Source organism: Mesoplodon mirus (genome assembly GCF_964341445.2).
Source record: "Mesoplodon mirus genome assembly, chromosome: 4".
Classification (NCBI taxonomy): domain Eukaryota; kingdom Metazoa; phylum Chordata; class Mammalia; order Artiodactyla; family Ziphiidae; genus Mesoplodon; species Mesoplodon mirus.
The window spans coordinates 15748311-15760826 of record NC_138979.1 but is presented as its reverse complement, the minus strand read 5'-3'; the positions used below and the strand labels follow the sequence as shown (position 1 = coordinate 15760826).

The 12516-nt window shown below is 34.2% G+C and overlaps 1 protein-coding gene across 1 annotated transcript in view; it reads left to right on the top strand.

Moving 5' to 3' along the window:
• Positions 1–12516, top strand: part of MALRD1 (MAM and LDL receptor class A domain containing 1) — a gene marked incomplete at both ends in the record, with an annotated part of 598196 nt that overhangs the window by 377347 nt on the left and 208333 nt on the right. The window contains one exon of the mRNA XM_082619568.1: positions 9125–9308. Within this exon, the coding sequence (XP_082475694.1) occupies positions 9125–9308 (184 nt within the window). The remainder of the gene's footprint in view (positions 1–9124; positions 9309–12516) is intronic.

Below are 12516 nucleotides of genomic sequence, written 5' to 3'. Positions count from 1 at the left end.
GAGATGATATTGGAAAATGAGAGGTGAAAGTGCAATAAACATTAAAGCAGGGTGATGTCATATGAGTGAGAATGGAACCCACCCTGAAGGTCCTGGGAAGGCTTCTCCAAGGTGACATTTAAAGGGAAAAAGATAATCACTCATACTGGGAAATATATATATATCAAATTTGTGTATGTGTGTGAATGAAAGAGAAACTAAACTTTCTATCTTGTACAATGTAAATGATGTTATGATTCTGTAGTTGGAAACCCTGGAAAACAGAAAGATTGTAATGGTAAAAAAAAAACAATGATTGTAAGAAATTATACAACTGCAGCTTTATTGATCTCTATGCTTTGCATTAAACTGCCTACATTGCCTAAGACCCCCATATTGGTTGCCTAAAATTTTAAAGAAAATTATCAAGAAATAAATGTTTTAAATTTAAAGGAGCATTATTCTAGGAAAACATGAGGACATACTGTTTAAAATGTTTTCAATGAATGTATGTCTAAAACCACACGTGTCTATTCAGTGAGCATATTAGTCAAAACTTCAAAATCATTCTGTCAGGGCAGAAAACCTCCTGTAAACACAAGAGCCACTGACCACAGATTTTACTCCCAGAAAAATAGCTGTTTGTAAGATATTCCTGTGGAAGAGATTTGATGCACATTTAAAAGAGGCTGTACTTGATTTCATTCTATTTTTGAAAATTCAAAATAGGATTAAACTATATATAAACTTTAAACATTTGAAAATATTTGAAGGTTTAAAGACTATGAATTTCTAGTATTTACTTTTTCAAATACTTAATACTTAGATGATTTAAAGAATTATAAATATTTATCTGCTAGATACAGGTATTATACCAAATTCTAGACACTACTTTCCATTTCTTAAAAGATATTTTAAAATATTTTATTATGGCAATGAAGGGTTTTAATACCATGTGGCATCATTAATAAATATTTTAGTCTTTTCTAGAGGCAGAAGACAAAATTTGGTTGCTATACCAGTGATTATGACCAAACATGTATTAAATGACTTTGTTGTTGTTGTTTGGTTCAGAATGATCCTGTATGACATTGCATCTTTTTTATGTATCATTTATGTGCTTAATCTTTTGTGAGCATTATGTTTATTTAAAAGTATTTTAAATTTTTAAAGAGTTGATGAAATTTCAAAAAAAATTAAGAGCAAAAATAACTCATGAACATGCCAAACACAAAAAGAAAGTTTTATTTAAGTGGAATATTTGGAAGCTGTGCTCTATTATCTTAAAAATGAGTAGAGATCAAATAGTTCTTATAGTTCTTACTTTTTCTGACTTTCTCAAATTTGACTTGATAATTTTTAGTTACTCATGGGAATTACACTATATATTTTCATATAAATATATACATTTATATATTTTTAAATGGCAGTTATTTAAATGTTTTATTTTAGAATAGTTTTAGATTCATGTAATTGTTTCAAAGATTGCACAGAGAGTTCCTGTATACCCCACACCCAAGTTCCCCCTATTATTAATATCTTACATTAGGATGACACGTTTGTCACAATTAATGAGCCAGTATAATACATTATTAGTGACTGAAGTCCATACTTTATTCAGATCTTCTATTTTTCCTTAATATCATTTTTATGTTGCAATAGTCATGAGTCTTAGCCTCAGTGACCTTGTTTCATACATTTGTAACACATTTATATAGTTTGGTCACATTTTGCCTTCCTTCCTGGGATATTGCAACCTCCTGAAGATGTTTTTTTAATTGCATACATTAAGGTTACTTTCTTACTGTAAAATTCTGTGGGTTTTGACAAATGCTCAGTGTCTTACATTTACCATTATAATGCTCTACAGAAAAGTTTCATGGCCTTAAAAAATCCTTTATGCTTTACTATTCAATTCCCTTCACACACCCTGAATCCCTTGTGGCCACTGATATGTTTACCATCTCTATAGTTCTGGATTTCCAGAATGTCATGACAATTTTCATGGCAGTGGTATTCTAGAGGAGTATATTAGAGTGAATATAATGATCCTTCTAACATTAGAGGTGCTATGAATATTGGCAAAGGGAGTGTGATTTGTTCTAGACGTTTCCACAGGAGGAATAAATGAGAAGCCCCTCAAAAGGACAAGAACACAATTTTTATGCTTTTACCTTTGTAGTTAACACAGATCTGTTGGCTTAGGTGTAGGTTCTAGGATCACCATTTTTGTTTATCCTTTGTTTTCTTTTGCTTCTGCTTTGTTTTCCTCAGAGCCTGAAAATTTTGTTCCACCGTTTTCTATAGTTAATATTTTAGTTGAGAGGACCCTGATTACCAATATAATTCTCATTTTTTGTAAGTAAACTACTTCCTATTTCTGGAAGTTTGAGACATTTTCTTTTAAACTCTGAGTTTAGAGATTTCACCAGGAAGTGCCTTGATCTTAAAATCTTGAGTTGTTCCTATCTCAGAAATTTTTTTTTATTGTTCTTTCTGATTATTGCTCCTCCAAAATCTATTCTCTCTTTTTTCCTGGAAATCTTGCATTCAAATGTGGACTTTCTAAATCTACTCACGTCTCTTAACTTTTCACTCATAATGTTTAATTCTTTTTATTTTTGCATTTAACATTTTTGCATTTGTTAATAATAAATATTATTACAATATAATACCAACAACTAGTGTAGGTTCTCTGTTAACATTACTTATTTTAATCCTCACAGCAATGCTGTGAGGTAAACGCACTTATTCTCCATTTTATAGATGAAATAACTGCTAGTAGGGGCAGAGCTCAGGTTTAAACCTGTCTGACTTCAGAGCCTGGAGGCACATCAGTATGACACATACTGTATTTTGAGATAAAAATTCCATTTCATCTTTCATATCTCATATTTGGCTTCTAGAAGTTTCAATCCTAGTTCAGTTTTTTTCTGAAATCAATTATTTTTTAATATCCCTCAATCCTTCATGTTCTCAAATTACCCATTCCAACTACTTCTTAAACTTCCTTAAGATTTCTGGTAGTTTCTTTTTTTAAAAAACTATTTTTTAAAGAACAATTTTAGGTTTACAAAAAGTGAGATTTCCCATCTACTCCCTGCCTCCCACATGATCAACATCACTCACCAAAATGGTACATTTATTTTTTACTAAGTATATTAAACCTACTTGGATACGTCATCGTCACCCAAAGTCCATTACTTTAGGGTCCACTCTTGGTGTTGTACATTCTATGGGTATGGACAAAAGTATATAGTGGTATATGTAATACCATGCGGAGTATTTTCAATGTCCTAAAAATCCTATATGCTTTGTCTCTTCATCTCTTCTCCCCCTCCTCCTGGTGACCACTGATCCTTTTACTGTCTCCATGATTTTGCCTTTCCTAGAATAGTTGAAATCATATAGTATGTAGCTTTTCCAGATTGGCATTTTTCACTTAGTAATATGCATTTACATTTCCACCATGGCTTGATGGCTCATTTCGTTTTAGCACTGAAAAAAACATCCCATTGTATGAATGCACCACAGTTTATTTATCCATTCACCTACTGAAGGACATCTTGGTTTCTTCTGAGTTTTGACGATTATGAATAAAGTTGCTATAAACATCCATGTGCAAGTTTTTGTATGGAAATAAGTTTGCAATCTTTGGATAAATACCCAGGAGTGAGATTGCTGGATCATATGATAAGAGTATGATTAGTTTTGTAAGAAGCTGCCAAAATGTCTTCCAAAGTAGCTCTACTATTTGGCATTTGGCATTTCCACTAGCAATTTGAGAATTCCTTTTGCTCTACTTCCTTACCAGCATTTGGTGTTGTCAGTGATCTGGATTTTGGCCTTTCTCGTATGTGCAGTAGTATATCATTACTGTTTCAATTTGCTTTTCTCTAATGACATATAATGTGGGGCATCCTTTTATATGTGTATTTGCTATTTGTATATCATCTTTGGTGGAGTATCTGTTAAGGTCTTCGCCCTATTTTTATTTATTTATTTGTTTGTTTGTTTGTTTTGCGGTACACGGGCCTCTCACTGTTGTGGCCTCTCCCATTGTGGCAGGCTCAGCGGCCATGGCTCACAGGCCCAGCCGCTCTGCGGCATGTGGGATCTTCCCAGACCGGGGCACGAACCCATGTCCCCTGCATCGACAGGCAGACTCTCAACCACTGTGCCACCAGGGAAGCCCCTTTCTTCCTTCTTTTCTTCCTTCCTCCCTCCTTCCCTCCCTCCCTCCCTCCCTTTCTTCCTTCCTTCCTTCCCCTCCCCCTTTCTTTTCCTTTTACTGTTCCCCAAATCCATCCTTACCAATAGATTCTGTAGTTTTTCAGGATTGATAGTGGGTGATGGAGCCACCAGCCATTGTTAGCTCACCATTCTGACAATATGATTATTTCTTTGTATTATCAGTAGTCAGAAGACAGTAATGGAGAAGTATCACCATTATAACACACACTGTAATATATCTAGAGATAAATTTATAATAAGTGTTAAGTTATTTATATTAAAGGCTACAAAATTTTAGTTAGTAGCATAAAAAGAGACCTAAACAAGTTGAAACATAAATATCTCAGGGTAAAGTAATTTGATATTTAAATATTTCAGTTATGCATTAAATTATTCTAAGATTCATTTGGGAGAGTGAATGTATGAGAAAACGAAAAGAATAAAAAAAAATTTTGAGGATAAAAATGTGACATATTAAATTATAACATTAAGGTTAAACCAACTCAAGTGTAGAAAGCTTAACTCCCTTTACATGTCTTTATTCTCATCCATTTATAATATTTATGCCTTAATTATTTCCTTTATATACATTTAGAATCATACTAGACAGTGTTTTAATTTTTCTTAACCAATCATACATAACTTAGAAATTAAAGAGGATAAGGACATTTTATTGTATTTACTAATATCTTTGCTATTTTTTCTTCCTTCCCGGTGTTCCAAGATTTCTTTTTTTTATCATTTTCTTTCTGTTTAAAATGTTCCTTTAGCCATTCATTTAGGGTAGGTCTACAGGTGATGTATTCTTGTAGTTTTCCTTCATTTAAAAAAATATCTTGGGAGGAGAGGTCTTGGGGCCCTTGGGGCATGATATAGGTGAAAGTCTAGGCTCTCTGGTCAGCCTTTTCTATTGGGAGTGGGGGTCAGATGGTAATTTTTCTATGGTATTTGGCTGTTGTAGAGCTATTATTATCTAAATATTTTCATTCTCGCTGGACTTCCCCTTTCCTGGTCCCTTGGCTAAAGAAAGTAGTCTGCTCATGTTTCATTTCCAGGTTGTCAGATTTTCGTGTCAATTTTGAAATATATGATGCAAAAGGAAAAGCTAGGAAACTCACCACCTTGTGCTCCCTTGAGTCCCAAGGTCCCTAGCTAATCTGCCTTCTCTCCACTTTTCAGAGTCTTCTTCTGTTTATACATAATTATATATGATCTCCAGGGGTTTTAGTTTTTCATAGCAGGAGGAATATAGAAAAGGAAGTCCACTCAAATCTTCCCAGAAGAAGAAAATCTAGTGGCTTAATAAGTATGACATTGATGGAGGAATAGAAATCAGAAATTCATCTGGAAACTGTAGAAACAGGTTCAAAATATGTTAAAGGTGTCAGTGGAGGAAAGAGTTTTGATCAATTGGTTTTGGAAATGTTGGTTCATAATTTGGGGAAAATTTATATCTTTACCTCAAACATATGAAACAAATTCCAAGTGGCTATACTCCATTAATACATATCTATAACTTGAAATGGCTCTATCTTTTTAGCATTTCTTATTGCCTTTCTTTACATAACCCAAAGGGAATGAGACTGGCATAAAGCAGGAAGACAAGCATACTGCCAAAACAAATATGCAATACATAAGGTAAATCATCGATATGCATAATACTTTCAGGAAATAAATTCAAAGTTGTGTAAAATGTTGAATTGTAAGAAGAAAGTATTTTTTCAATTTCTATAACTTAACCATTATTGTATTAATGTCTATTTTTTACAGTTATTAGTGTGTTTACGCACTTTTCAAATGTTTACTGCCTTGGGTTTTTGAATGTAACAACCACATGAATGCAATAAATGTATCCTTGGGCAGTAGCAAAATTGTGATTGGAATTGAGAGATTTTTCTCTTAAAGTATTTAGAAAGAATTGATATCAGAATTTTAACTAAATAAAGCAACAATGTGTGCAGAACAACAACTGGGGGAATGGATATATAACCACTTCTTTAAAAGTTGCTCTGTTTTATGTTTCTATAGTAATTTTATGGTAATTTACTTTTATGACTCACCTCTATTAAATGATTACCATCACAGGGTAGGCTTCCTCTCTTTTCACCTTCTTATTCCTGGTGTCTAATGTAGTATATGACAACTGTGTGAGCATCAAATATTTGCTGAATAAATGATGAAAAGGACTGGCTGGATAAGTCAATAAATAAATAAATCTCCACTGCACATTTAGATTAATACTTTTGATAATTATGGGAATATGATTTGGTATGTTATATCCAGAGTTGAATGAGAGGAAATATATTAGAGTGATATATTACAATAACCCATCATTAGGTTGTTCCATGGTTGGTTTTCTAAAGACTTAACCCTCATTTTTTTTCCTACCACATAAAATGACAATGAGTATATTATTAAAATCTCATTTATTAGAAAGCCAGGTGTCAGAGTAAAGAAATGGTTTGTATTTTATTGGTTTAAGTGATCACACAACCTTCTTTGTTGAAAACCCTTTTGGGGATTGGCATAGTGTATGAGTTGCTGAAACCGACTAACAGGAAAAATTAGCAAAGTGAATTAAGTTTGTTCATTAAAACAGACTTTTATCTATGCCTGTTATATTGCTAAGTGTTAGATGCCCTGTACTTTAATCTTTAATTTAACTAATAATTCCTTTGGTTCTAAATCACTAAGACATCACTGACAGTCGAAGACTAACGTTGAAAAAGCTTCTCTTCCTTAGTCATTAAAAAGATACGAAATTACATTAATAAGGTGTGACTTCCCCATTCCCCTTCAATGAAGAAGCTACATGTGGCTCTGGGTATAAAAATGTGTTTGTTGTTTTGGGGAGGATGTTGAAAGCTCTATCTATGCACTGTTAGTTGTTTTGCAAAGTTAGTTTTAGAGTAACTGATACAGAGTTCTACTTTCTCTGTTATTCTGCAGAAGAGCCACTTGATTGATCTGTATCTCCTTTAACAGAACAAGGTGTCAGCCACATTTATTAACATTAGTTCCCCTAAAGCATGGATCTATGAATGTATAACTCTTTTGGATCCCCTCTTCAAGCATTTCTCTTTTTTTCTTTAGTGTACATTTTTTTAAAAATCCGTAAATTATGTATATCACAGTTGTGTGCTATAAATCAATTGGAACATCTTGCTTGCTTTTCTAGATGCTGTTCCATTAAATATTCTCTTCCATTCCACTGTTTTGATTATAAGCTCCAGTGACAAAGTTTACTTGTGAATTCATCATGAAAACACAATGCTGGGGCTTCCCTGGTGGCGCAGTGGTTGAGAGTCCGCCTGCCGATGCAGGGGACATGGGTTCGTGCCCCGGTCTGGGAAGATCCCACATGCCGCAGAGCGGCTGGGCCTGTGAGCCATGGCCGCTGAGCCTGCGCGTCCGGAGCCTGCGCGTCCGGAGCCTGTGCTCCGCAATGGCAGAAGCCACAACAGTGAGAGGCCCGCGTACCGCAAAAAAAAAAAAAAAAAAAAAAACAAAACACAATGCTGGACCCTGAAATATTAATTTTGGGGGCCTAACCATAAACATAATTCTATATATATATTTTTTCTCTTTCTTTGCTATATATCCATCATCATGATGTGTTAACCTCTAATTCCCAATAAGGGCTATGCCCAGAATAGCAAAGAGCAACATATACAGTCTAAGCCTTGTCCTTGTGCTCGACTGACTTATATTCTATTTTACTGTTGTTGATATGTCATGTCATGTTATACCAGGATTGTTTATATATTAGGATATTGTACTGCTAGCAGACCAACCTTAGACATTCAGAGTGTTACTGACCCAGGTTCTTTAACTCTTTAATCAATAGAAATTGCTAAGAGGTCAGACAAGAAATTCAGGCAAGGCTTTATTGGGACTCATGCTACAGCACAAACGAGCGCAAACAAGTGCCAGGTTCCCTTGCTTGCTCCCTGAGGGGGAGGGGGTCCCTTAAATGGGGTGGGGCTGGAGGAATGGCTTAGGTGGTCTGCCCACCCCCTTGCTGGTGCTGTGTGCAGGAATCATGCACAGTCCCCTGCTTTTGCTCCTGGCACTTCAGAAGTGGCAGTTGGGTTTCAGACTTTTTGTATCTTATTGTTCATAATTTGCCCCAACTGTGCATGCATGTGTCCCTTATAGTTTCTTTGTATTCTGTTGCTGAAGGAAACTTTTGTCTCAAGAGGAGATATTTAAATAATTTTTCTTAGAAAATTAATTTTTCCTTTACCATTGAATAATTTGGCATAAAATAATTATTGTTGGTGCTCCTATCATAATTATAGTAGAATTTTATAAATATCCAAAATCATATAATTATATAATAGAATTTTTGAAATCTCGTCCTAGAAATGATCACTTTCCCTCTGTGCTCAATTCACTTCACAGTTTCTTATCATATCCATCAAGGATATATGATTTCTCTCACATATCCCTCCTCTTGTCTCTCTTTTCTCTTTCCTTATGTAAGTTATTTAAGCTCTGTAAAGGAAGGTGCAATACCAATGATTCAAGAATGTGAGTAGAAAGTTGGTGGGAAGGGTACCTAGAGCTGTAAACCCAGGGCGTCTGTAAACTGTTCAGATTCCATCAAATATCCATTGAGAATTTTGTGTGCAAGCAAGGAGAAGTGGATTTAACTGAGTAGGCCACTTTCTAATAAGGATGTCTCTGAAAATAGCGAAACAAATTTACTGCTCATCTTGCTAGTATTGCTTTTGGAAATACCTAGTAGATTAATGAGCCTCTGTTTTGATGAGGTAAAGTATATCATGAATATTATCAGTTTTTTTAATCAGCTTTCACTGATCAAATGCTTCTGTTCTAAATAATTGTTGTGTTTTTTTCCTTCTTTTGTGTTTAATTATTTACCTAATGCAAACTTCTTTACTTTCAGACAGAGAAAGGACTATCAAAAGTATGGCAAGAAAGTAAGCAGACCTCTGGTGATCATTGGCAAAAGGCTGTCATCCTTCTAGGAAAGTTAAGGAATTTTGAAGTCATATTTCAAGGTATCAGAACAAGGGATCTGGGAGGAGGAGCTGCAATTGATGACATTGAATTTGAAAACTGCATGACTGGTAAGTTTCTGGAAAGCACTGCCATTTGGAAGCACATTTATAATCTAGCCATTTTATCTTTGCTTCATGTTTATAAAATGTTCTGAGATACATATTTTGTACATACATAAAAATCAAGCAAAAGAGATAATTTCATAATGGTTGAACTTAGTTACATGTTCAGAGTTGATAGTTTCTCCATCCTTTAATTACACAAGTAATTCCTCTCTTCCTTCCACATCATCCCCTTTCTAACATGCAGCAGTGTTGTCCTTTGAATTAATTTTCAACAAAATTTAAAATGTAAGCCTAATATTCACATACATTTATGTAATTCAATTAATTTTAAATGAATCAGTAAAAAGGGTTAGAAAGCTGGAAGTTAGTGGATATATAAGAAATACATACAACCAGGTATAATTCAAGCAGAACTTAAATTGAGAGCTATGCTTAAGGGATTTAAAATGCTACCCTAGCAAGTGAATAGTAACTTGAAAAAATATGCTATCACTTATCACGCTTCTAAATGTGAAGTATAATTACACTTAGATTTTCTTTATAAAATTACCCAGAAAATGTCAAAAATAATTATAAATACATTTGTACAGTTTCACAGCTGGCAAAGTTTCTTTCTGAGGAGTCATTCTATCTGATTTCCAAAATAGTACAGTGTGATATATCCTGCCCATGAAAGATATGCCTTCTGTGGTTTCTTACACTGATTCACTTAGAGGCAAACCCCTGGGACTGAAGAGCTAACCTGAATGCTGTTTAATTCTGTTGCTGCTTTCATATTAAAATATCACTACACCAAGGCAGTTCAAAAATGTGACTTTGGTTTTTGGTGCTGTTAAAGCATTTGCTCTCTTTATGACCAGGGCTGGTGAAAAGGATTCTGCTTAGAAGTCAGTCTTTTGGAGTTTGAGTCTCTCCCACTTACCCCACCATGTTTCCAGCAAAGGCAGCTGATACTCAGCTACTATATATATATATATATATATATATATATATATATATATACACATATATATATATATACACACACACACACATACACACACATACATGCATACGTACATACACACACATATACATAGGTACATACATATTACGTAAAATCTGAATTCATGCACCCTAGGTGAGCACAGGGGTCACAGAGCCCCAGGTCTCTATGTTAAGCAAAAGACAGGGTTTGGGCTTGGAGATGTTTAGGAAAGGGTTCCTGGACCACAGAAAAGGGGATTTGAAAATATAATTATGAAAAGGTATCTTAGAGCATGCTTTTTAAACTCTTTTCTAGTAACTTTCCTAGTAATATGCTAAATTTCTATTATAGTTTGTTACTCAACTTATAAATGATTCTGGCAAGTTCAAAAGGAAAAATTCTTCAGAGCTTTTTCTAAGATTTTTAGAAAGAAAGAAGCTTTTATTAAACAGGAGATTCTTTTCCTCTCAAGGGAAGCAGAATGATTCTTGGATGGGCTGATTCAGGACAGAAGAAAACTGAGAGTTATTATCCCAGCTCTGCTAAGTTTCATGTAGAAATGTGGACTGTTTCTTTCCTTTCTTCTCTTAAAGTCCTGTGAAAATTTACATGATTATAACTCATTTCATTCAAGTTGATCAAACATTCACCATACTGACTAATACTTTAATGTCTTATACATTTAGTGATATACTACTTTAAGGCTTTCTTTGTCATAAATAAAAAGGCAAATTTTGGTTAATTGTAGTGAATATGGTCAACTGTATGTTGAATATATTTTAGGAAGAAGTAACCATTTTTTAAATAGCCAGCCTGCTACAAATAACGAGGATTTTCAGATTATGTTTTAGTTAAGATAAGAAAAAAAAAGTATTTTGCAAAAGTTTAAAAGACTATGTTTGGAACTAAAAAACAATGATTTTTTTGTCCCCCTAGTTTTAAATTATATGCCAGTAAAATAGCAGTGCTGTGAAAAATGAGTAACAGGAAAGCAAATTAGAGCATAAGTTACCCTATGTTGTTTTCTAGTATTGCCAATTTGGAAGAGAATGGTATCTGACAAAACACCTGAACATCAGAGAGGCAGTGTAGAATAGTGGTTAGGAGCAAGGTGTCCAGTCAGACTACCTGGACGTGGAATCTGGCTCTGCCACCGACTAGTTTGGGTGAGTTTCTTCATTTCACTTTGCCTCAGTTTCTTCATCAATAAAATGGGGTTGATAAAAATAGCACTTCCATCATAGATTTCTGTGAATGTTAAATATGTTAATATATGAGAAGTGCTTAGAATAGTCTTGGCACATAGTAAAATTTATGTATTCCATTTTATTGTTATATTCCATCATCATTATTATTAACGATGCCATATTTTTAAGTGGTGCTTTATTGCCCCATATTAGGAAACCAGCTTCAAATCATATGCAAACAGGTCACCATAAAATCTATCATGGAATTGTTGCTGTTCCCCATTTGAGATGAAGAACTTAAAAAATGACAGTGTTTATTTCTCTGTCACATCCTGCCAATCACAATAGAGCACATACTGTATGATACCATTTATATGAAATGCCCAGGATAGCAGATATGTAGAGACAGAAGTAGATTAGTAGTTACTTAAGGCTAAAGAGCATGGGGTAGGGAGTGACTGCTAATGAATATGGGGTTTCTTTATGGGGTGATGAAAATATTCTACATTTTTATTGTGATTGTAATACAATTTCATAAATATACTAAACCCATTAAATTGTAAACTTTATATGGGTGAACTTAATGGTATGTAAATTATACTTCAATTTTTAAAAAGCATTTCAAATAATTTTTTTTAAGTCAAAGCCCAGTTAACAAAGCCTATAAGCTATGGAAAACATATGCAACAAAATTAAGTGAAAATACATCCCTATAAAACCCAGTATAAACAGGATCTGTATGCTGTTTATGTCTATAAGAGAGAAGCCAGGAGAATCATGAAAGGGCCAACAGATATTCACTGGAAAAATGCAGTCACGTGGTTTGAGAATGACAGGTAAAACTGGGAGGGGTTTCATCCACTTTTAGAATAAGTGGGTCCAAGGAGTCTGTGGTTAGGTCTGTGGGGCTAGAGCAGTCTAGACCCCATGAAAACTCAAAGGGATCCATCAGGATTCCTTTCTAGGACAGTAGCCTGCATTCAAAAACAAAACAAAAAATGAACAAACAAATGAAAACATCCCTGGGAGTAGAATCAAAATTGAATAGACTAAATAC